The sequence below is a fragment of the Gossypium arboreum genome, chromosome 10, assembly GCF_025698485.1.
Source record: "Gossypium arboreum isolate Shixiya-1 chromosome 10, ASM2569848v2, whole genome shotgun sequence".
Taxonomy (NCBI): Eukaryota; Viridiplantae; Streptophyta; class Magnoliopsida; order Malvales; family Malvaceae; genus Gossypium; species Gossypium arboreum.
In genome coordinates, this window is record NC_069079.1 from 101,480,783 (window position 1) to 101,505,581 (window position 24,799).

The window sequence follows — 24,799 nt, forward strand, 5'->3', positions numbered from 1 at the left end:
TTAATCAACGTGTTAGCTTGAAGGAGTTGGTTGTATGATGGAAATTTTACTAATGTCTATTTGCCTAATTAGATTGAAGATTATAGTGATTGAATTGACTTGAATGATTATGGTATCTTTAGATTGATAAATGCATAAAATGCTGGAGGGTAAGCATTGGCTAAGTGTGGATTTTATAATGCGCTTAATTCATATATTTTTACTATTTATTTTAATTAATTTTAGACATAAATTTTATCTAATTTGACACTTAATCCATCATTTTCTATATAGCTATAATCATTTTCTAAGTGGGGGGATGAGTTTCTATTTTCTAGAATTCAATTTAATGGTTTTATATTCTAATAATTATTAAGGTAAATTGGAAATAACTTGCAGTATTTTTCTTTTCATTTTGGCTGCCACCTTCTTCTTCTTCTTTTTTTTTTTTTTTTTTGTGCGTAGATGAATGCAGCATATTATGAGATTTGCAATACTAAACCCGATGCTTAGCTTAGATAGTCAATCCATCCACTCGTACCGAGGTTTATATCAAGTAAATTTAAGGTTCGGATTTCAGCATCAGCAAACTTTTCGGCTACGGATTCCTTTGTAACAAATATATATATATATATTGGGAATATCATTTTTTTCCCCTATTTTTGGGGTAATTTGGATGATACAATTTCATGAATGGCAACATTTTGAAATACATATGCATATTGTTAGATGCTTTCTTTTTCTATCTTTTTCCCTTTGTTTCTTTTTTCTTTTTCTCTGTTCCATAGTAATCAAAATGAAGGATTCTTCTGAATATTGGAATGAATAGGAGTAGGGAAAAGGACACATTTTTTTAACAAGGAAAAATGTTTGTGACACAAGGCAATAGTCATCCCTCATTTGTTTATATTGTTCGTCTCTAGATCGAAATCGAGGCCTCTTCAAGGTAAGACTTGTGTAATTTAGGAGTTGTTGATATTAATCTGATTTCATCATTTATCCAGGAAAATAAAAAAAAGATTCCAGGTTTGTAGATCATAGGTGTCATATGCTTTGTTATAGTGTTGAATCTTTCCGCGGTAGATTAGTGGATAATTTACTCGAAGTTACATAAAAACCTATCATGAAATGCAGGCAAATTTTCCTTTTCTGAATCCCGAAGTAAGCGGTGGGCCATCTGATCTTTCACTCGGAACACCCCCTAGATCGATTGGATTTGGTAGCCGTAGTGGAAAGGGTTTACTTTCCGGTAAAGGTGGTTCATCATCAGGAAGCTTGTTGCATGGCTTATGCTTCAAGAAAATAGGTACTAGTGTAATATGTGATGGCGAGAGAAGCTTGCTCCTCATGCCAGACAGCAAGACAAATCCCGAATGTCCTAACATGGCTCGTTTGCCTTCCCCTATTTTTTGGAAAAGATGTTCGTCTCTGCCCACTAAGCCTGACTCAAATTTGTTGCCATCCGTGGACGTGCCTTCTTCTGAAAAATTGTCCGAGGAACAGAATAAATCAGATGTATGTATCATTTGGTTCCAACTATTTTATGAACTTTGAACAATGGGGAAAGCCCGTAATTTCCTTTTTAGCAAAACATATTTATGTGTTTTCACTTTATAAGGCCTTTTGGTACTTGTAATTTATATGCAGAAAGGAGGAAAGGATGCTGTGGTGTCACGGTCCCTGTCGGTGCCCGGACGAAGTGTTGTTATAGTACGATCGGCTTCTTTCGATAACCATAAAAAGAATGTCCCTGCAGATAATGGTGATGGTACATATCACACACTTGTCCGACTTGCTATGTTATTCCAACTCTTCATTTTTTCTTGAAATGCCCTTTTCCAATATATATCTGCACATGTATATGGGAATACCCTCCAAGGACCCTTTAAGTATGTGGAAAATTTTAGAAAAGGAGCATGTACCAATATCTGATATTCATAGTCGATCCTAGGTAACATGGCTGCCATAGGCCATCTTTTAGCAAATGGAGATGGTAATTAAATTATTGAAAACTTTGAGCTACTAGTCTAGCACATTTGATCATGCAAATTGCTCCGGACTTACAACACAGGATTTTCGATGTTTGACTAGTTTTATTGTTGGTTCCGAGTTTGATTTCCGTGTTCCTATGGCAATGCAGATAAAAGTAAAGTGGTTCCTCTAGAAAGCAACGATGAGGAGATTCCAGAAGAGGAAGCTTTGTGCCGAATCTGTATGGATGTATGTGAAGAAGGAAATACACTCAAAATGGAATGCAGCTGCAAAGGCGCCCTTCAACTCGTGCATGAGTCATGCGCTGTTAAGTGGTTTAGTACTAAAGGAAACAAAAACTGCGAGGTATGCATGCAGGAAGTGCGGAATTTACCTGTAACTTTACTGCGGTTGCCTCCTAATTCTCTAAGGGGTAATAGACGTGCTCGAAGGGGCAGTAGACAGAATGTTAATTCACAGAACTCACCATCCGAATCCGCAAGGTAACATATCAGCTATTAATCAGGTTATTTAGCACCAAATTCTTGTTTCTCAAGTAATGAATCTTTGTTTTATTTCTCAAGTATTGTTCTCTTTCATTTTAGTATTCTTTTCTTAGTGGTACTGACACTAAGCCTAGTACTGAGCGAGTAAAATATTCAACACTAATAACTATTTCGCATTCCTAATTGTTTCTCAAGAATTAGCCTTTTTTCTAATTAGAGAACTTACCTGAAATATGCAGTGCCTGGCAGGATTTCATGTTGCTCGTGTTAATTAGCTCAGTATGCTATTTCTTCTTCCTCGAGCAGCTACTGGTATGTTATCCAAGCCTATCAAAGTTCCATTAAGCGCTCAATCTAGTTCGTAAACAAAGCATGTAGATGGTCTAAATAAAACAGTAGTTTGACTTGTCCCGAAATAAAATGAAGAAACAATAGCATTTTATATTCCACCAGCATCCTCATCGGGTTGACAATGTCGATATTATGCCTTGCCATTTTCGCAGATTCTTGACTTGAAGGCTCAAGCAATTGTGATTGCAGCACCATTTGCGCTTACCCTAGCCCTTTTAGCATCTATCTTGGCAGTTATCTTAGGTATGTCCGAGTCTCATAAATTACGGTTCTGTCTTGAGTTGTGATTGTTTTTAAGGTCTGCTCATTTCGTATTACAGCAATCAAGCAGTATATATGGACATATGCAGCTTTTGAGTTTACACTCGTTGCAATAATTTTCTATGTATTATATTCCCTGGTGAGCAATAATTTAAATCATCTTAGTTTCTTTTTGCAATCAGTTCTCATTAATGGCATCAATAGAAATTCACTGAAGGCTTTGTACTGAAGTATATACCAGTGAAAACATCTAGACCCTTTTTTTTCTTTTTCATTTTTTTTTTTTTTGGGTGTGTGTGTGTGTGTGTTTGCAGCTCCATCTGAAGCCTATTGTTGCAATACTGCTTTCGGGAACGTTTAGTTTTGGGATAGCTATGGCAGTCAATGCATTGTATATCTACTATTTCGATATGCGAGTTCGTATTACAGAAAATTCTAACCCAGCATGATTGGATCTGGTAAGATGAGGTATTCCTGCATTTTATGCTTATTTAATGAAGCCTTGGTGTATATATATATTTGAAGCTGAAATACGTATCTTAACTTCATAGGATGATGCTATTTGCCAAGGAAGAAGGGCAATTAGAGGCTAAATACCGGACAACCTTTCCATTTTTTTTTATACAACATTATGCTGAAGTTTTGGAATAGAGGAAGAAGTTGCATCGGAATAGAATTAAAGGTTGTAGATATTAGGATTCAAATTCTAATCTGAATTAAATCTTGAGCTCGTGTTCAGTTCAAAAGCAATCCATATTATTATTATTTTCTCATTTTGATAACATGACTAAGTTCTAATGTACACCTTGGCGAGTCTTTGATCAAGTATATAGATCAACAACTTTCATGAAGAAAAGTTCAACATATCACAAATACACATGATGCCAAACTTAAATGGAAAATAACACACACCAACACGCATGATCGTCATAGCAAAAGGGTACTAGTAAAAGAGAGCGATATGTCATGATTATAGTACAAACCACTCATAATACTGTTTCATGATTATACTACAATATACAGCTACACAAATCCTATGATATATACTGATCACTGGGTTCTAAAAACCTAAATCTAACAAAGATTATGTCCCTAAGAGAAAAAAAAAACATAACATAAAAAAAGGGGAAGAAAATTCTTAGGAAGTTGAAAATAAATAATAAAGAAAGCCAAAAACTTCATTTATGCTTTGTCACAGGTAGGAACCTATTATCCTTTCTTAGCCATATGGTGGAACGTGTTTTTCTAACATGATCTGAAAAGAGACGATGCCTGCCAGTTGATATAAATGTAACTGTGTTAGGAGCAACAAACGAAAAGCATTCATCAGCTCAACCATTTCAAACCATTCACCACAGACACCATTCCGATATTCATGGACAAGAAAATAACACAAAAGGTTACTGATAAAAGAGTGGTATAGTGCCAACCTCTCATAATCCAGCTTTTGAGTAACTATTCCATTCAGTAGTAGCTCAGAACTGTAAACTGCTGCCCCTGAAAGCATATAAAAAGGGCAAAAAGTTCTGATGAAAACCAAATTCCGTAAAACATGTAAGAGTTTAACATAAGAACAAATCTATAACCTTTTTCAAGAAAAGGAACACAAATTGCATAATCTTCTTCACATGATAGAATCAATAAATCATTCAGGACTTTGTCATCCTTCATAGCAGACCTACCAATTCTCTCTAAGGCCTGGAAACCGTGTCGTTCAAAATCAGGATAGAAAGGGGTCAGTATTTTAATAGGACCAGAAGCATCAAAAAGTATTAAGTAAAAGCACCAAGGGTTTGGAATTAATCAATCGTTTTCATATGCCACTCTGAAGGAACAGTCCATGAAACAGCTGCATACCTGACCGTGGAGCACTGCAACCAAATGCACAATTGTTTCTTTATTTGGCTTTGTATTTGGGGTGATTAAAATTCTTCGGCCCTGCATAACTTTCACTATAGTAAATATCTTGATAGAATATGCGACCAATGCAACAGGTAAACCTAAAAAACTTTTACCTGTAATAAAGGTCGCTTGCGTGCACGTGCTAAAGAAGATGGCATGCAAAACCCAAACTCTTTCTCCTTTTTGATGTCCCTCAATATATAAGCATCTTCATCAATGTGAATGTTAACCTGTCCAATGCTTTCAAGCCATAAATGTGTGACAACTGGTTTGCCCGAAGCAATTGCTTCCAACATATTCCTAGTACGCACAAATTTATCTGTTACAAAGTGTGTTGCAGCTAAAATAGATGATGCCTCGGAGATGCCTAGGCGGGCCAAGATCTGGTGACAAAATCAAGGCATAAGATTTAGTTAGATGAGCTCATATATCATTAAAGAGATATCGATATCAGAAATAACTAGTACCTTTTTCTGCTGTTTAATTATATCTTCATTGAGGTGGTTGCTGAACAAGACTCTAATATCAGCCAAATCCCTTCTCTTCCTCATATCTTTTGAAGTAGCAATAGGTTCTGGGTCGATTGGGCTTAAACTTCGGAGTTCTTTGATAAGCAAAGATTTTGACAAGTTCTTCTTGCAGGATTGTTTAAAATATTCCTCACCCATACAAACAGGTGATGCTGCATTTATAGGTGTTGGACAGTTAACTGGCGTCGTGCATAGAGAACCAAGAGATCTTGATTTCTCTTCTGGTGACTCATCGGAAGCAACAGTCACAGCTAAATTTTCTGAAATTGGTGAAGAAACTGCAACATGGTTTCCTCCAGAGTGCTGGATTTCCTTTGCTGCTACAGGTCCAGTTATGCTTGTAGATATCGTCCTCCTATTCATCTTGGTAGAATTGCAATTAACCACATTGTGCTTTGAACCTTGTTTATCTGAACTTTGACGAGACAATTTTCCTTCCGAATTCTGGTCTGGAAAATGCAGAACAGGACAAGTATTCCTGGATGATCGTGTTATCCTCACAGTGGTAGAACGAATGCAAGTGCTCATATTGTTTCTTCTGGACTTTTTTACCACAGGAATTGATGGTTCATTATCTAGCTGAACAGACTTTTCAGACTGTGCTTCCAAGTTATCAGATTCACCAACATGAACAGACATTTTGCGGGAAGATCTATGTTTGGGATAGCTCGATCCATGATTGCCATTATTCCCAGCAATCAACCCCAAATGCAATTGGTCATCATTACATGATTCAACATTTCCATGCTCCCCAGATTGGTTAGAATGAAATTTTGAAAGTTGCTCTTCGGCATTTGACGCTAAAGATAACTCAACATCGGTAACATCTATACTCCTGGTTCTATTCTCTTGAAGTAAACCAACCTCTTTTTCAAGTTTTTTACCTTTTCTACAATCACTGGCTGAAGCCTCAGCTATTTGTGCATTCATGACCAAGGACTGCCTCGTCCGATGAGCAATGGGTGTAACAGTACAAACCTCCTCAAGATGCCGTTTCTTAATTGAGCTGCTCATAGTTGACCTTCCAGTGCCATGAAGTTGACTCCTCGTCAAAGCTCCACCAGCCTTTCTTTTCTTGATACTCTTTGAGGGCATCTTGGCCATATTAATGCCACCACTGTTTTGGTTCTTATCATTATTCGATTTCGCTTTCTTTGTTCTCTGTAGAAGTAGATCAGTATCACACTCCTTCCAGACATTTTTTGAACTTAAATTCTGCAAAACCGAAGACACTCGAGTTCTCTTGGATTGCCTAGTAACTGGAGCAGCACCATAACAATAAACACCCTTTCTCAATACAAATTCTCTAGAAGAAATTCTCTTCCTGCATTTTCCTCTACACAAAATTTTTGAGGAACCCTTTGATATGCCTGGGAAACCTAGATTACCATTCACGTCAGTAGCCACGTCCCCATAAAATAATGCTTCCATAGCTTCAGCAGATATCTGAGTGTCGAAACCTACATTTAGTTCAGCAGCAGCAGCAGCTTCCAATTGTCCTCTAGAGGAATCTGAGTTACACTGTTCATCAAACTCATTCAAAAGATTCTTCCTAAAATCCAGTTGACCTTCTCCCACTGGCTTGCCATTATCTTTTGACTTGCACAACAATGATTTTGAATCAGAATCAACTATCTCTTTATCGTGGGCATTTGGTTGGTCTAAATTGCAAGATTCATTGAGTTTACTTCCTTTAGGCTTATGGGCATGGTTAGAATTTTTCTGTGCATGGCTTCCATCACCATAGAATTCTTCCCTCCTTCTACAATAAATACCACCCCCTCCTTCATCCTCCAAAGCATCATCCCAATCAAAAATCTGTGTTTCACCAGCTGTCCTTTCAACTGTTTTCTTGGCCAAGCTTTGTGGCCCTATTATCGCACATGAAATAAGTGATTTTCTCCCAGTACTCTTTCCTAGGTCAACTTGATCATCAAGCTCTGTCATCTTATCATTTACAAACCTTTCCACAAAATTAAGTGCATTAGCTTGTAATAACTCCCCAGGTTCTTCAGAGTCAATATAGCTTAAACCTGCTGACTGACCATCACTTGCAGGAAACTGAAGCAAGTCATCTCTTGCATCCGCATTTTCACTTCTGCAAGAAGACCTTTCGGCAAAAAGTTTTCTCACAGTTGAACCAACCCTGCAACTGGTTCCATGCCTTAAACCAATTGAGTTCTCTTCACGATTAACCAGATGTTGTGCCTGATTCATCTTCTCCACAACATTAGGGTTTGAACCATCACTTTTAATTGTGCACTGGTCTGAAAACTGACAACCAGTCTGGATGAAACAAGACTTGCCATTCATTCCCCGTAATGCTGCTTTACGAGCTGCAAGACCAGAGGCACGCAAGGCTGCTGCACGAACTGAAGTAAACCTTACAGATGCTACAGAAAATAACTAATGTTAACAGAGAGATGGAAAGACCAATTAGCCAAAAATGATCTTCCACCATCTTTTAATGTTTGAAGATGGGATGCCCATGCTTCCAAATTCCAATTATTTATAAAAGTAAATATTTTAAGAGAATGCTTTCAAAAGATGAACCACCAGGGTTACAAATGTTCAACCCTCCCTGCCCCCCAACCATGGGATGCGGAATATTCTAATGAGGGATGCACTAGGGGTCATGTATGAGAGGACTTATAAATGTAATTTATGTTGATGTAAGATTTTTCCTTTCCTGTTTACCCAAAAAAAGGAGAAACTGCTATTAGTCAAAAAGTACTAGCTCATCATCAAAGTTATTCTAGATAAAACGGGAATAATGTCGAAATGTTGATGAGATATACTATCTATCGCATTAATTTCCTCAATGTACTCTACAAATTTTCCCTGCAACAAATGTGTATAGGTTCATGAAGATAGCTTAGTCTCAGATAGATTTTATGACAATAATTGCAGCATGAGCATAAGGAGAAACAAAAAGGTTATTCAAAAGCTAATCAGACTACTTCATCTAATTGTCAGCAATAAGTATCACCACAGTAGCCTGGACAATGACCTAGTTGGTTCAAACAAAGCCAATGTTCTATCGAGAAATGCTTAGAAAACCTTGACGATGTTCATGCATTTGTAATCATGCAGATGCTATAGAAGACATACTGGATTTTGATTCCGGCACAGCTCTGATATCCGGTGTTGTTGTAGAACCATGGATCCCTGAAGTACACACAATATCTTAACTTCAATTCAGACATCAGTGACAACTTCCTAGCTAGCAAATCATATATGTATTTCTAGCCAAGACTTCAATATTTTCTAAAAGGTTAAGAAAAAAATACCTGAATTCATTTGTTCATTGGTAGAAGCATTATGTTGCTCCAAAGATTCCTTCTTCTGGACCAAGAATTGACCGCAGTCTCCTGTTACTATCTCATCATTTGAGACCTCATCACCTTGGTCTAATATCTCAGTCCCTTCCATTCCTTCACTGTCACTATCCGCAGCAATTGCATCATTGAATTCATCCAACAATTGAGTCTCCATATTCTCAAAGCAATCTAAATCATCCAACACCTGTGTTTCACCATCGAAGTTCAACACTTGAGTTTCCCCCACAAGGTTGAGAGCCTGGGTCTCCAATCCATCCTCGACCTGAACATTATAATCGTCAAAAGGAACTGTACTTTGTAGATAGTCTAATTGATCACTATCCTCGTTATCAGCTTTATCACCTAATTTTTTTTTCAAACACATGTTTAAATATAAATAATCAGTATTTCACATAATTTAAATAATTTAAAAGAACAAATAGCTAACACTGTATTAGAAAGAGTCGAGAAAAGATATAAACATCAAAGATGCAAGGAAACATACCCAAAAATGAATATTGCGAATCAAATTCGAAGGGCTGAGTATCGGAATATGAAAAATCCGAGCTTGGGTTCATTTCATAGGGTTTAATATCGCCATTGTCGCTTCCAAGAGGGGCCATTTTTTATTTCACTTCCAAACTCATCAGCGATTACAAATCTAGGTTAAATACCTAAAAAGAGAAGACTTTTTACAGATAAATAAAGAAAAAGGAGACAGTGTAAAAAAAGAAAATTGGGGGCTAACTGCTAAGGCTAACAAGTAAGTATTGGTAGAGTGGAAATAAGAACAAACAAAGGAGAGGGAGGAGGCAGAGAGAGAGAGAGAGAGAGGATTAGGGTTTCAAAAGATGAGGGAATGAGAGAGAAAGAAAGAGGGGCAGAATTTTTGGAGGGAAAATTGAGGAAAGAACAGGAGGGAAAATACACTGAGAATGAGACTGTTGCAAAAAAATAACATTTTTACGTTTAGGGTTGATTGTTGGAGAGCGAACGACAAAATAATCTTGCTTGTCTTGTCTTATCTTGTCATTAATACACTATATAAAACCTCTTAGTGAAAGGTTATTCAATAGGGCATTTGGTCTAGTAGTATAATTTTTGTTTAGGTTATGAGAGGTTTTAGGTTCAATTCAACACAAAAAAAATCTTGTCCAATTAGTGAAATATAGAAGTAAATTGAAAGAACACAGAGTAAAAAAAAAGCTCAAGCAAAGAAAATATAAGTAAAAAAGGACCCAAGAAAAAAATTAAAAAAGGACATTTTGAAAATTAAACTTAAGACTTCTCGCACGCGAGAATCATACCACTAGATTAAATGTCTACTTTAAAATTTTAGTTATTACAAAATTTAAATGAAATAATTTTTAAAAGGTGTGCAATTTGTTCAATGTCCCTTCTATAAATTAAGTAAATGTATATATACACTTAACGAAATGCATCCTGCTTTTCAAAAATATTACTCATACATATAATATAAAAAAAATCGAATCCTAAAGCTAAATTTGGCTAGTTATTTTGATAAAATAAATATTATGTTTTGAATAAAAATCATTTTAAATATAACTTGGCAAGAATTTCATTTCAAATTATATTTAAAAGAAAAATTGTTAACTCATACTTAGTAAATGAAGTTAGTCAAACATATTTTCAAACATTTTCAAACAGGTTAAAATTACTCCAGGCCAAAAAGTATCGATACTGGATTGATACTTTTTGTCAAATATTGATAAATTTAAATGAGTATCAATAATTTCACAATTTTATCGATACATTTTTCGGTATCAATTCGAAAATGGCATTCTACTTTCCAAAATGTTTACCAAGTATCAATCCGGTATTGATACCTCTTGTTAGGTATTGATAATGGTATACTTTTATTGATATATTTTTCACTATCGATATAAAATTGACATTCTAACTTCCAAAGGATTTCTCAAGTATTGATAAGGCATTGATACCTCATATTTGGTATCAAAAGAATTTTCTGAGTATCAATATTGATGGTTCCAACAGTCACTAAATTAGGCATTGCTGTATCGATACTTATTGTTGCAGGTGAAATTGATGCATTAGTATTTTCATCTCCAGCCGCTCTATTTAATATCTCAACAACCACAACAGTTGGAAACCAATTGGAGGGTATAAATATCAGCTTCTAAAAGTTCTACAACAGTAAGAGAGATTATTGAAGCTTTAGACATCAATCAAACAACCTTTATGCTTAATTTTTTTTCATATTTTTCATATTTTCCTTACATACACTCACGAGGTTCATTGTTTTTCTATTAGTTGAAGTATTTTTCTTTGTAATTGTACTTAATTGGCAAACACTTTGATTTTGTAAAGGTTATTTCTTAGTTTGCTTGTTTGTTTCTTTTTTAGAGGGTTTGAGTCTTAAGATTTCTGTAGAAATCTTAAGGGAGTTGTAAGGTTAAATCTTATCCTCAAAGGTTGATCAAATTAGTGAATTTGGAAAAATCTTTAGTTGTGGAAAGCTAAGATAGTGAAGTAATCAATTGGGGTCGAATCACTCTAAATCATTATATTAAAATTTTCTATCCTTTCTCTCAAGCTTCCACAAAATTTTTAAAAGTTAATACACCCACTCTTGGAACTTTCAAATTGACTTATCGAACTAATATTTATCAATATCAAACAAAAGATATCGATATTGAAACGATAAATGTGTGAAAAAAATTGAAGGGTGATGAAGGGACTTGCGGATGGTCCCCGATTACATGTTCATTAAAAGAAAGTGGTGGTGGTTAAAATGAGGGAACCATCATGGGTTCCCAAGTATTTTTCCTAACGAATGTATCTCCCCTTTTCTATGTGTATATATTATATTTGAAGAAAAGGTAAATTATAGAATTAGTCACTTTTGTTTGCTTCAGATTATATTTTAATCACTTATGTTTGAAATGTTACATTTTAGTTACTTAAGTTATCGTTTTGTTACAAAGTAGCCACTCTATCGTTAAGCTTCATTACCTCCCTAATGGCAATTCTACATAGCAATCCAAATGGGTTTTAAATGCCGATTTCGAGTAAGTGTTTACATAATTTTCTTCTATCCGAAGAAATGATTCATCGAAATAATGAGTCACCATTGATATCGACACATCTAAGATCGCCAAATGTTTAGGAGTTCCTCTATTCAATCATTTTCCTTCTTCTTGTTGTTAGATATCTCGTTCGTACACATCTTCTTTTTGTTTCCCGAGCCTATAATGAGTTACAGACAGAGTTTGAAAAGATCAAATCTTTGATGATTCCATCATACATAATTGAGTTGCGAAAACTTCTGGATAAGTATCCTACATCTGAACTGAATACTTTCTAGTTAAAGAATCTCTTTCTAGTTGCTCTGGAACAATTGAGAGATTCTCTAAAAGAAATACGGGGTTCTACTTTTGGCGGTAACATGTTATGGGGTAGTGGTCTCGCTTATGAGGTCAAATCAATACGTTCTAAAAAGAAATATTTGAATATCAATCTAATCGATATCATCGATCTCATAAGTATCATACCAAATTCCATCAATCGAATCATTTTTCTAAGAAATACGAGACATTTAAGTCATACAAGTAAAGAGATCTATTAATTGATAAGAAAAAGAAAAAAGTGAGCGGTGATTGGATTGATGAGAAAATAGAATCCTAGGTCGTGAACAGTGATTCGATTGATGATAAAGAAAGAGAACTCTTGGTTCAGTTCTCCACCTTAACGGCAGAAAAAAGGATTGGTCATATTCTATTGAGTCTGACTCATAGTGATCATTTATCAAAGAATGACTCTGGTTATCAAATGATTGAACAACCGGGACCAATTTACTTACGATACTTAGTTGACATTCATAAAAAGTATCTAATGAATTATGAGTTCAATACATCCTATTTAGCAGAAAGACGGATATTCAATGCTCATTATCAGACAATCACTTATTCACAAACTTCATGTGGGGCTAATAGTTTTCATTTCCCATCTCGTGGAAAACCCTTTTCACTCCCCTTAGCCCTATCTCCCTCTATAGGTATTTTAGTGATAGGTTTTATAGGAACCGGACAATTCTATTTGTTCAAATACCTAGTAACAAACTCATACGTTCCTTTCATTACAGTATTTCTGAACAAATTCCTGGATAACAAGCCTAAAGATTTTCTTATTGATGATATCGATATTGATGCTAGTGACGATATTGATGCTAGTGACGCTATTGATCGTGACCTTGTTACGAAGCTGGAGCTTTTAACTATGATGAATGTGTTAACTATGGATATGGTGTCGGAAATAGACCGATTTTATATCACCCTTCAATTCAAACTAGCAAAAGCAATTAGCAACGGTTAATGACAAATAGAAAATGGAAAAGAAAACTAAAAGAAAAATGAGACGAACGGTTTTTCTTTCCCAGTTCAAGATGTAATTAATTTAAAATTTTCAATTAATTAAATTTATTTAATTAAAAACTTATTTTCGTCTCAGTTAGATATCCAAGTTGGCGTTTAAAACTCATTTGGACTATCACGTAGGGTTGCCGTTAGAGAGGCAACGGAACTTAATAGCAAAGTGATCACTTTGTAACAAAACGATAACGTAAGTGACTAAAACGTAACATTTCAAACATAAATGACTGAAATATAATCTGAGACAAACGAAAGTGACTATTTTTATAGTTTACCCTTAAAAAATCTTGAAGGAAGTAAAAGCATATTAATGACAAATGCCCTCACTTACATGTTTATGTGTATAACACCCGTTTTTGCATGTTAATAACAAAAAAATAATAAACAAAAATTGAAGTGATGAACTTTTCGGAGGTCCCTTCCATGCATATATTATATTATATAAAAAACGGAATAGAAATAACTTTTCAAAAATGTCCCTCCCCACCTACACATGTATATTATTTATAAAAAAACATTTTGAAAGTTTGAGAAAAAGAACCTACAAGGGTTGTCACGGCTGGTTATATCATTTGAATGTATATATTTACACAGTATGCATGTTGTTAACAAAAAAAAGTTGGTGAAGGTAAGGGGTTAACCCCCACCTAGGCATGTACTCTCATGAGGGATGCACCTCTCTAAAAATGTGTATGCTATTACACCCCACCTATGTTTATATTATATATGTAATTCTATACATCCACCAAGTGGTAAATTAGTGTTTTTGTACATGTGAATCTTTATATTGCCATTTATATTGATTTTTAATTTGACTAGTTTTATGAGTTACATGATTTTCCTTTTGCGTAATTTCGAGTCAATTAGCCAACTGTTGTGATTCAACATAATACTCTCCATGTAATTTCGATAATAAATACCATAGGTTGTACGATCAAGATAATACTCTCTACGTAATTCCGGGTTGTAAGAACCAACAGTTATGTGATCGACCTAATATTCTCTACGTAATTTTGTGCAGTCAAGATAATACTCTCCACATAATTCCTAGTTGTTAATACCAATGGTTATGTGACATACATAATACATTCCATGTAGTTTCGGGTCATCAATTCTAATGGTTGAGCAGTCAGCAAATTATTCTCCACGTAATCCAAGTTGTAAAAACCAACGATTATGCGATTGGCCTAATACTCTCCACTTAATCCCGGGTTGTCAAAACCAATGGTTGTACTCTTCATGTAATTTCGAGTTGTAAGAATCAATGATTGTGCTATCGACAAATAATATTGCATAATTTTGGACCAACACTGCCAACGATTGCATTCACTAGCACCTCAGTACCACCCATACCATGATTCCCAATGGTAACTGTAGAGGCCCAATTTAGCCCGGGCCCATAAACCAGAAACCTAATAACAAAAATATAAAATCCAAACCCATTTACAAACGGCCCAAACACAACCCAAAATCCCTAACCCAATTTCTATCAGCCCAATAGGCCTAAAACATTGAACCAACTCAGAAACCCTAGGGTTGCTTAGCCTTCTTTGCGCAGCGCTGCTCACCCACGTGACATCTAACAACTTTCAACCACCCTCTGGCCTCGTCCCATCGCCTGTGCCTCCAAAGACCTGCAAACAGCAAGAAAGGACAAACAATAGCAAAACGAAGAAAAACAAAAATATTGTATTTTCTATTTTCTTTTTCGGTTATAAAAGAAAAGATAAACATAATGTAAATGGGTCCTTTTGAACAGACTCGAAATCAATAGAAAAAAGAGAATATTGAGATTAATAAAGAAAAAACCAGTTGAAGTTTCAAAGGTGATTTGCGTTTTTATTTTGGTATTTAAGTTCTTTACATCAAAAAGAAAAAAAAAAAAGAGGGAAAGGAAGGGAAGAGGGTACCTGGGTGGTCTCCGTTGTCGAGAGCCCATCGCCGGCGTCGGGGCTAAGCCGATTGGGGTTTTGTTTTTTCCTTTCGCTTCTCGAGTCAAGAAGGCTAAGCCTTTGATTCCTTTTCGAAAGGAAGGGGTTAAACACCCCATTTACAATGCTCGGGCCGCCCTCTATGGCCAAAGCGCGTCAGATCTCCGACAGAAGCGGCGCCAGCCGAATAAGAGGAGAGCGAGAGAGAAAGAGAGGAAGCCCTAAAAATTTTTGAAAAGAAATAAAGGGAAAGTTCTTTTTTGCTCTGTTTTTTTTTTTTTTTGCTATTTATGAGAGGTTGATATGACATTGTTTTGAGTGTGGGCATTGGTGACCAAAACGGCACCGTTTGATGTGTGACCTGAGGACCCGACCCGGATACCCCTGGGATTCGCGTGTTTTTGCGGGTAGAGATAATTGCACGCTAGGCCCTCCCCTTTCGCACATGCAGTCAATCGCGCCTTGTTTGCTTTGCTTCATTTTTTAATTCAGCTTTGTAATTTATGTGCGAATTCATTTTGGTCCTCACCTGAGTGTAGCACTTTGGGAGCTGGTATATTTCCAGTTTAGGTCCTTCTGCATTAGCGCGCATCGCATATTGGTCCTTCTTATTATTATTGTTTTGTTTTCAAATTATCCCTTTTGTTTTAGTCTAATTCTAATTAAGTCCTTCTATTTTATAGTTTTTTCTCTTGTTAATTTATTTTTACATTTTCAATTACCTTGGTAAAACTTTTTTTATTATTGCAAATTTGTTTATGTCATAACATTTTCACATTTTGTAAACTATTTTTTTACATATAAATGTTTTTTTACATTGGTATATATATAATATTCGTAATAAAGTTAATTTTAGTCCATGTGTATTATTAATGTTATGTTATTTCATACATATAATGGTTTTGACTCTATCTAGAGGTGATCATAGGCGGGCGGACGGGTTGGGTAGGGCCCAAATAAAATTTTAGGCTCAGTATACTAGGCTCTTTTTGGCCCGCCCATATTAATTTTTTTTGCTTATTTTATTAAATAAAAAATTTAAAATATAATAAATCAAATATATTTAAAACATAAAAATAAATATTAAAAAAATAAAATGATACTAAAATAATTCTTAAAATAATACACAAATTGACAATATAATAAAAATTGTTATATTAAAATTTAAAATGATTAAAAATAAAATAAAAATATATATTAATATATAATTCGGACTGGGCAGGCCTGGCCCGAGCCAAAAACTCTTACCGAGGCTGCCCATTTTCTAAACGGGCCTCGTTTTTTTGCCCAAGCCCATTTTTCGGGCGAGCCTTCGGGCCAGGCCGGGCCGCCCAGCCCATGATCAGCTCTAACTTTATCCATATATTTTGACATATATATATTCATTATTTTAATATGTTTTGTATACATGTCTTACATATTGTTTAAATTATTTTATACTTATATATATATTGGTACATATATTTAATCTATACACATTACTAGATCCATGATTTTATACCTATAGTCTTCTTTGTACAATAAGTTTGAGGTTTTTTATCATTTTAATATTTATATGATATTTCTTTAAATATTCTATATATATTTGCACATGTATATTTTTAATTAAAGTTTGTAATTTGTAATGTTTATTACTTTAAAGTGCCTAATATTTTTATATATGTGTTGAGCTGTCTCCATAACTTTATTTTGTTCTTTTTATATATTTAAAATCACCATTTTGTAGTTCATTTTATACCATATTATTTTAAATATTTATATAACACTTGTTCAAATGTTTCATGTATATTTGATCATGTATAATAAATAATTTAATTCTATGTACATATTTAGTCCCATGCTAAATTATTTTATGAATTCTTTTAAATTTTTCTATATATATATATATATATATATATTTACATACATAAGTTATTTTTAAGAACATATTTTACTACATATTGTTTTGATTTAAAATTTCACATTTAAATACTATTTTTATGTGCATATCGTTTGTCAATGTAAAATGGATACATCATCTTTAACATGTTTATGCATATTATTTGACTCAAATTTCCTTTTCATAATCTTTGCTTTAATAATTATTGTGTTTGTAGTTTGTTCATATTGTTTTGTATACTATGTATATTCGTTGTACCATATTCATTTATTTATTTGTTTTGTTATCATTAAACCAATCATTGTTCATCCATGCTTGTGAGTTTGATTATATTTTCCTAGGTTAGTCATACTTAACTATTAGTTTGCTAATTGGTTGTATTTTACGTATGAATATCATCCCATGATCATTGTTTTCCTTTTGATTTATGAAGTCTTGCTTTATAACTTCTAACTCTTTAAAACTAAGTATTCCATTTTGTTTCAAGTCAAAACGAAGGTAATGTTCGATGTTTGGCCATTCAGGGAATCGTGCCCTATCGTGCTGGGTTACAATTTCCCGTTTGTCCAAAATAATCGAATATCCCTTTAGAATTTCACTCATGTTTTCTAAATTCTAAAATAAGGTAATGTTCGATGTCTAGAAATTCGAGGAATCGTGTCCTACTGTGCCAGGTTTCAGTTTTTTTGTTGGACTAAATAATTGAGCATCCTTTTGTGTTTTTCAACGTATAAACTTTTGGAAGTCGAAATTCATCGTGTTTTCGAGAGTATAAAGGATCGTATCCTATCATGCTGGATGTGATGTCGTATTCCTCTGAAACAAGAGAATTTTGACGACCAACTTGGGCTATTCAAATGTTCATAAAAGGAACCACATTTCAAAAACTCTTTTAAATCTCAGACATAAGGACAATATTTAATCAATTTGGTACCAATCTTGGGCGTAATGAGGATGTTAATCCTTCCTCATAAGTAACCGACTCCCGAACCCATTTTCTCACATTTACGCAGGCCAAAATTGATTTAAATGGAATAAAATGCTTTATTAGGTGATCTAATCACACCTAAACAAAAAGGATTGGTGGCGACTCCACATTTGGTTTTCAAAAAGTCGATCCCCTTTTTTTAAAAGATTTTAAATCCTAAAAGATGGTTTCGACAGTAACCTCCCAAGATACCACCCGTTGCATGATTCCTAATGATAACCTTCCACGAGTACTTTCCGTAATATCCTCCCACGATAACCATCCACAAGTACTTCTTGCGATACCCTCCCATAATAACAATCCATGAGTACCACCCGCGGTACCTTCCCATGGTAACCATCCACGAGTACTACCCACAGTACCCTCTCACTGAACTATCCACGATATAACTCATAAGGTGACCTCCCACGATACATCTTCTAATAGTAACCACCCATCGATATGACCACCCATGATACATGTCCTAATGGTACTCCTCCATGGCATGGCTCCTAAAGGCACCCTTCCACTAAGGGTTCATTTTCACTCGATTAAAGGTACAACTCACACCCTTCCATTAAGGTTCATTTTCATTCCTAATTTTGAACTAATGTTATACCTTCAAGATTAGCATAATTTTAAATACTTAATTTTCATTCTTAATTTTGAACTAATGTTATACCTTCAACATTAGCATAATTTTAAATACTTACAAATAGTTGCAATGCCTTTGATATTAGCACAATTTCAAAATTTACAAATTATCACAATTTTTGTAAGAAGAAACACAAATACAAACAAATTTTCTTAACCTGATCCACAACATATAAATCTTATTATTGCTTTTCATCTTAGACAATGCCACTTTATAACTTTCCCTTCGACTAGGAAAGAGACGACAATTGTTATACATATGCATTTTGACCACAATGTAGGCCCCATCATACATATATACTTATATACTCTTATTGAGATTAGGGTAAAGGGTTTGTTTTTTTTTTTTTTATCTTTCTTTAGTTCCCTTAAACCCTAAACCACCAAAGGTTTTTCTCTATATTTCTCCCCTCATTTCCACCTTTGACGGCTCTCTACCTTACGAGAGTATACGATTCCAAAATACCACCACCTTCTTTTGCTTGTCTCTGCCTGTCCCCTCCTTGTTGAACAATTGATCAACAAGTTTTATATTTAAAAAGTTAGAACTTATTTTTTATACATTTAAAAATTAATTTATTTTATTGCTAGTAGTAATGTATTTTACCAAGTTTATAATGATTTCCTTGTTAGTTGTTAGTGTGATTATATAGATATATCGATGGCAAACTTTCGTGAAAAATACTATAAGATAAACAATTTGATTAAAATCTTCAAACTGAAAAAGGACTAGTGGCATATTTTCTTTCATTAAATAAATTTTTATGTTATTTTTTTATTTTTAACATTTTGTAAAATAATTTATTGTTAATCATTAAAATAAAATAATTAATTTTTTGTTAAATTTTATTTTGCAGTCATCAAAAATCAATATTGAATGATAAAATTTAGCGGAGAAAATTCTATAAAACTTGAGCAAATTTAACCGTATTACAATGAAAAACGTCAATCAACATGAAGCATAAGAAATTATAATTACAAATTTCAATTACCCTTTAATTGTGCAGATTAGACTGATTTAGATTCAATTCGAATTTAAAAATTTGGGTTTTCTAAGTCATATAATTACACATTTGAACCATTTAGATTCTTATCACTTCAAGTATTATGATTAATTTAAGTTCACATCACTTCTAGTTTGGGTTCGGATTCAGGTTGCAGCCTCCGTACTTTTTATGGTCAAATGGATTAATCTTGAAAACAACTTATATTTTACATCGAAAATATGAATCAAAAACATGAAGAAAAGCATTTCAGTTGCAGCTAAGTAATTGAGACTTCCACCCAGAGTTGGTTCGATGAAGACAAACATTAGAATTCTAGTCTTTACTAGTTGGTACTTCTTAAATTAAGAAGAAAAATAATGTACCGGCAATGCTGCAGGATCAAGTTCCCAGCAACCTCTTAGGCTGCCATTTCTCTCTTCGGTTAGCTTGAAAAATGGAATTTGATGCGAAAACCTTAGCTGATCCACCCAAGAGATTTCGGTTGCAACATTAGATCCTCCTTTTGCTTGAACCCTGAAAACAGAATTGAAGCCATCCACACGTTCTAACATTAAAACCTCTATGCACCCATTGGTTTCCTTCATAACCAGCACTATGTCATAGTACCAGTTCTCCAAGTCCGAACATTTAATTTGAGGAGTCCAGTTCCGATATAATGCCCAGATCTCACCTTGTCTAGGTGAGATGGCAAATTCATCCTTAGTACCGGTAGACTCTGCCTTTAACTTATGAGAAAAGGAGTCAGTGGAGGTGTAGACTTGGGAACCCTTTCTACTAAATCTTCCGCAACAAGTAGGCATGCTTGTATCGTACCACTCGGTTCTTCTTTCTGATCGGCAAGGAAGAAGCCACGTCACATGTATTTTGAAAACCGGGTGGGACTCGATGTTCTTAATCTCACCATAGTACTTAGGTAAGCCATCATCATCACCATACAATGCCCAGACCTGACCAACAAGAAACTTTTCCTTGGTTTTGTCGGCATCAAAATTGTAGAATTCAGATTCTGGGATTTCAAAGATTTTTGAGGCCGAAGCTGGAGGAACAGGTTCATCAGATCCCACAGTAGGCTTCAGTATTTCACAAGCAGCCGAATAAGAGCTACTAAGATGTCTGCTATCACCGTTCGCCTTCAAGACCTTAGGAACAGCAATTTCTTCAGGCAAAGCAGCTGTGTCGAGTTCAAAGGAACCTTTGGGCACCCCTTTTCTCTCTTTACCGGTCAGTACAAAGGACGGTACCTTGTGGGAAAACCGGAATAGTTCATTGCGCGGAACTACAAATGTATCAACTCCATTCTTACTCGTTCGAGAGAATACACTACCAAAGCCTTTTACCTTATTCAAGTAAGCAACCTGTATACCTGCACCTTCAACACCCCCAGATATGATCTCAACAAATTCATATTCATATTTCTGGTCAGTGCCAGAACCAGACTTCCAATTGATATTCCAGTTCTTGAAAAGGGCCCAAGTTTCTCCCTTTCTTGGAAATATCTTGTAGGTATCTCTACAAGTTCCTTTTTCCCAATATAGCAAATGGGAAAACATAAGACGATCTTCAGTGTTTTCAGAGGCCCCATGTTTGAACTTACCACAAGAAACCGGTAAACCTTCTCCGACCCAGTCTATTTCATTTGCATCATCTGGATCTGGTTCTAGCCAGGTTATTTTCAGCTTGAACCCAGAAGAGAAGATTTTTCTGATCCGAGCATAGAATCTAGGCATGGCATCCAACGTATCATACAAAGCCCAAATCTGACCTACTGAAAAACAGCTTTCTTTCTTATCATTGTCAAAGTCATAAAACTCTAGATTGGCGCATGCAAAAACCAGGGGCTCTTTTGTTTCTTTTTGGCTCAAATCTGACACAGAATCATCAACAATGGGGTTTAAATTTTCCTTAAGGTCATCAGCATAAGCTTTCCCAGGTTTCCTAAGATCATCCCCTTCACTCGTTTCCTTTAAAAAGCTTGACTTAAAACCCTTACCTTCTCTACAGTCCCTTGCATTCTGATATTTCACTTCACCAGCTCGATTTTTCTGTTTAGACTCGTCTTCATTAGGCATTCCTTTAGTTTCTTCATTGGCACAGGGTGGTCCACTTGTTTTAGTCTTTTTTGGAAGGATACCCAGGTCCTCCTCATCACTTAAATTTACCTTATATGAAATGTGCTGCTTACGCCTACCAGATCTCCGCACATTCTGCTCTGCTTGGGAATTAGACTGCTTTCCAACCAGAACATCACCATTTCCATCAATCACCATATCCTCATCAGACTCATTGCTGCTTCCACTGGATTCAACAGTTTGCTTCTTTCCTCTTTTACCATTCCCCTTTCCCTTTCTAGCCTCAGTAGTTTGAGGTGCATTTGGAGTAAAGCCTGTAAAAACATTCTCAACAGTGAAACTCCTTTGAGACCTTTGATCAACTCCGCAAGCACCCTGATTCTGTGCAACTCCTTGTTGGGGAAATTTTGGCTGACTCATTTTACTTCCCGGTGGAACTGCACCTGAATCATAGGCAACGAAGTTGTTCTTGCAAGTTTGGCAGCGAATAGATCTGTTAAGTATTTCTGTATAATACTGGTACTTAACTGTACAGTAAGGACACTTGGTCCAGAAAGTGGGCCGGCCATTGGAGGAACCAGTTTGAGTTGGTTGCCGTTGTTGCTGTTGAGAATTCAAGCCAGGAAAGTTGGCATGGAAGTTATTCTGAGCAGCTGCATGTGGAAACCAACTTGAGTTCTGTGGGGGGCGACATGCTGCAGCTGGAGATGGTCTATTAACAGTAACTTTGCGTTTCATGTCATGAGAAGATCTTTTACCTTGATCCAAAAGTGTCCTTTGTGCATCCCCGATCAACTTAAAAGCAGCTTCTGCACCAGGAAACTTGTTCTTATCTGGGTGAAGTTGAAGGGCAAATTTTCTATACTGCTTCTTGATTGTAGCTTCATCAGCTGTCTGATCAACCTTAAGTATGGCATACCAATCCATCTCATTGCCATACAATCGTTTCTCAGCAGCACAATGCACATCACACACCACTATCATCTGAGATATGCTCTCCAGATCCTGAAATAGTTGCTGGGCCTTGGCTGCAACTCTAAGAGCGCCAGAAAAATCCTTATTTTGCATCTTCTTCTCTGCAATGTCTTTGGCCCTGATGGCCTCTTCCTTGTTGCAGTCCATCACCAATGAAATCCAAGATGGGAGCGAGTTGAATCGGTTTCAGACACACACGCAAAAAAAAGATCTAATGATTGGTTTAATCAACTAATTTAATCAAATTATAACAGACATCATCCACTCTTCCTCTGCAATCTCATAACTACCAGACAAGAAACCCAGCTCCCACTTCCTCATGGATCCTGTAGTAGTTTTATCAAATCAAACCTTTCAAAAATACAATAAAATAGGTTCAACTAAGCCAAAAAAGAAAGGCAGGAATTGGAAGAAATTAAAATCTGATACTCCTTTATTGATATCACATTTTTACATAATAAGTGGATCTTCATGCATCAAGACACAAAGGTAAAGGCCCTACACAAGAAGGATTAACTTCAAAGATCAAAAGGATGAGGAAAACAAGGTACTTGCAGCATATTTCCACATGAAATTAGCAAAATAATCACTTGAAACAAACAAATAGGGATTCAACTTTTTCAATCCAAGGGTTCCAAGAAATATGAAATTGTGAAAAGCTACAAGGTTATTACAAAAAAAGAGAAATGTAAGTCTTCAAAATTCAGAAATGGCCAAACCAACCAAATCAAATTTCAAGCCAATAACGTACCAACTGCAGAAACCCCGGAAAGCTTCATCACAACTAAAAAAAAAAAGCCCAAAATGACAACAGTATACGCCTAAGAATAATTCAGTAAACAGCAAAGAATTACAAATCTATGCGTTACAAAACGAGCTGTTAAGTTCCAATTTTTTTCACATATTTTTCATGTGGTCATCACATTTTCCATTAACATTGCTATCATATTTTTAGTCCATATACTAAACAACAGCAAGACCAAATAAATTCCATCTTTCTCAAATTAAAAAACATAGCAGAAACAATCCTCGAAACTTAAGAACCAAAATACTTCTAAATAATTTCTAGCCCCGCAAAAAGTTAAAATTAATTGATGACGCAACACCCAAGTTGAATCTCAAATTCTACCCCCCCCACCAAAAAAAAAAAAAAAAACAGATTCCGTAAGACCCATAAGCAAACATAAATAGACTCCAAAGAAGAAAAACTCCGAAAAATGCTACTTGGATTAGTCAAAATTTTACTTAGAGAAAGAAAAAAGAAAAAGAGAGGTAAAATTGAACTATTGACAAAGGGGAGAAGCAAAGAAAGTGAACTGACCTGTATTTTGAATTCCAAAATGGAAGGGTCAAAATCCACAAGAAAAGAAGGGAGGGTTCTTTTGGGGGTTTGAGAAAAGAGCCAAGAGCAGAGGAAATTTGGGAATAAAAATAACAGTGTACCCGCGAGTGCCACTGATTTTTGGTGTTGAATGGTGGTTATAAGTGTGATTTTGGTGAATTTGAGGGCCAATTTCAGAGGATTTTGTTGTACAAAATGCCCTTGCATTTTCATGTATTATTTATGGCATGTTTTTAAACAAATTATAAGTAGGGGGTTTTTCTTTTCGGAATTAACCACGTGTCGGAATAGGATGAGTGATTATAAATTTTTAATTGAAAGTTTTGAGTCGATGTATTCTTAAGTCAAACTAATTATAGGACCAACCAATTCCATTTAGGCAACATTGATTCTGAATATTTACATTTTAATACTATATTCAGATATTGTAATGAATTTGTAGTGTATGCGGTAATTAGTTGTATGTGTACGGATAGTAGCATCTGAATTCTTTTTAATTTTTCAGATAATAAATTTGAATTCAGATTGAATTATAATAAACAAAATAGAATGTCGAGGATTTAAATAGAATTTTACATAAATCACATATCTCCATATGAAGCAGAATCAAACATTTGTGGATATCCAATTTTATAGATTTGAAGGTGTGAATTCAATCAAATATTTTAATTAAATGTCAATTACAGCTCTAGAGATGACACAGAGGTTGTAAGTTGGAGATTTTGAGGGTTACCATCTTGTCGTTG

The 24,799-nt window shown here is 35.1% G+C and overlaps 3 protein-coding genes across 6 annotated transcripts; 1 reads left to right on the forward strand and 2 right to left on the reverse strand.

The window, feature by feature from the left end:
* The first annotated feature begins 93 nt into the window (after positions 1 to 93).
* Positions 94 to 4,292, forward strand: LOC108487973 (uncharacterized). The gene is made up of 9 exons (XM_017792298.2): positions 94 to 546; positions 1,114 to 1,494; positions 1,627 to 1,747; positions 2,120 to 2,453; positions 2,696 to 2,768; positions 2,960 to 3,050; positions 3,128 to 3,207; positions 3,383 to 3,526; positions 3,620 to 4,292. The coding sequence occupies exons 2-8, from the start codon at positions 1,327 to 1,329 to the stop codon at positions 3,515 to 3,517; spliced, it is 1,002 nt and encodes a 333-aa protein (XP_017647787.2). The 5' UTR covers positions 94 to 546; positions 1,114 to 1,326; the 3' UTR covers positions 3,518 to 3,526; positions 3,620 to 4,292.
* Positions 3,996 to 9,974, reverse strand: LOC108489588 (uncharacterized). Of its 2 annotated transcripts, none has more exons than XM_017794240.2 (9): positions 9,326 to 9,974; positions 8,791 to 9,183; positions 8,612 to 8,668; positions 5,438 to 7,893; positions 5,084 to 5,353; positions 4,926 to 5,006; positions 4,655 to 4,766; positions 4,499 to 4,565; positions 3,996 to 4,362 (listed from the first exon to the last, which is right to left on the reverse strand). In XM_017794240.2, exons 1-9 carry the CDS (start codon positions 9,441 to 9,443, stop codon positions 4,314 to 4,316), a joined length of 3,603 nt encoding a protein of 1,200 aa, XP_017649729.1. In that variant the 5' UTR covers positions 9,444 to 9,974; the 3' UTR covers positions 3,996 to 4,313. The 2 variants fall into 2 exon arrangements, with proteins under 2 accessions (XP_017649729.1, XP_017649728.1); XM_017794239.2 differs by having other exon boundaries at positions 3,996 to 4,340; positions 9,326 to 9,970.
* A 9,856-nt stretch (positions 9,975 to 19,830) lies between these two features.
* LOC108489381 (uncharacterized) lies at positions 19,831 to 24,271 on the reverse strand. 3 transcript variants are annotated; one of them, XM_017793904.2, is made up of 3 exons: positions 24,033 to 24,265; positions 23,463 to 23,495; positions 19,831 to 23,037 (listed from the first exon to the last, which is right to left on the reverse strand). In XM_017793904.2, the coding sequence occupies exon 3, from the start codon at positions 22,856 to 22,858 to the stop codon at positions 20,009 to 20,011; it is 2,850 nt and encodes a 949-aa protein (XP_017649393.1). In that variant the 5' UTR covers positions 22,859 to 23,037; positions 23,463 to 23,495; positions 24,033 to 24,265; the 3' UTR covers positions 19,831 to 20,008. The 3 variants fall into 3 exon arrangements, with proteins under 3 accessions (XP_017649393.1, XP_017649391.1, XP_017649392.1); XM_017793902.2 differs by lacking the exon at positions 23,463 to 23,495 and having other exon boundaries at positions 24,033 to 24,271; XM_017793903.2 differs by lacking the exon at positions 23,463 to 23,495 and having other exon boundaries at positions 19,831 to 23,209.
* Between the last annotated feature and the right edge of the window lie 528 nt (positions 24,272 to 24,799).

Coding starts and splice junctions, on each gene's coding strand:
- LOC108487973 (XM_017792298.2), top strand. CDS start 1,327: ATGCCAGACAGCAAGACAAATCCCGAATGTCCTAACATGGCTCGTTTG. Junction 1,495..1,626: donor AGGAACAGAATAAATCAGAT/GTATGTATCATT, acceptor ATTTATATGCAG/AAAGGAGGAAAGGATGCTGT. Junction 3,051..3,127: donor TATCTTGGCAGTTATCTTAG/GTATGTCCGAGT, acceptor TTCGTATTACAG/CAATCAAGCAGTATATATGG.
- LOC108489588 (XM_017794239.2), bottom strand. CDS start 9,443: ATGGCCCCTCTTGGAAGCGACAATGGCGATATTAAACCCTATGAAATG. Junction 9,184..9,325: donor TTCGCAATATTCATTTTTGG/GTATGTTTCCTT, acceptor AAAAAAAATTAG/GTGATAAAGCTGATAACGAG. Junction 4,767..4,925: donor TTGCAGTGCTCCACGGTCAG/GTATGCAGCTGT, acceptor CACGGTTTCCAG/GCCTTAGAGAGAATTGGTAG.
- LOC108489381 (XM_017793902.2), bottom strand. CDS start 22,858: ATGGACTGCAACAAGGAAGAGGCCATCAGGGCCAAAGACATTGCAGAG.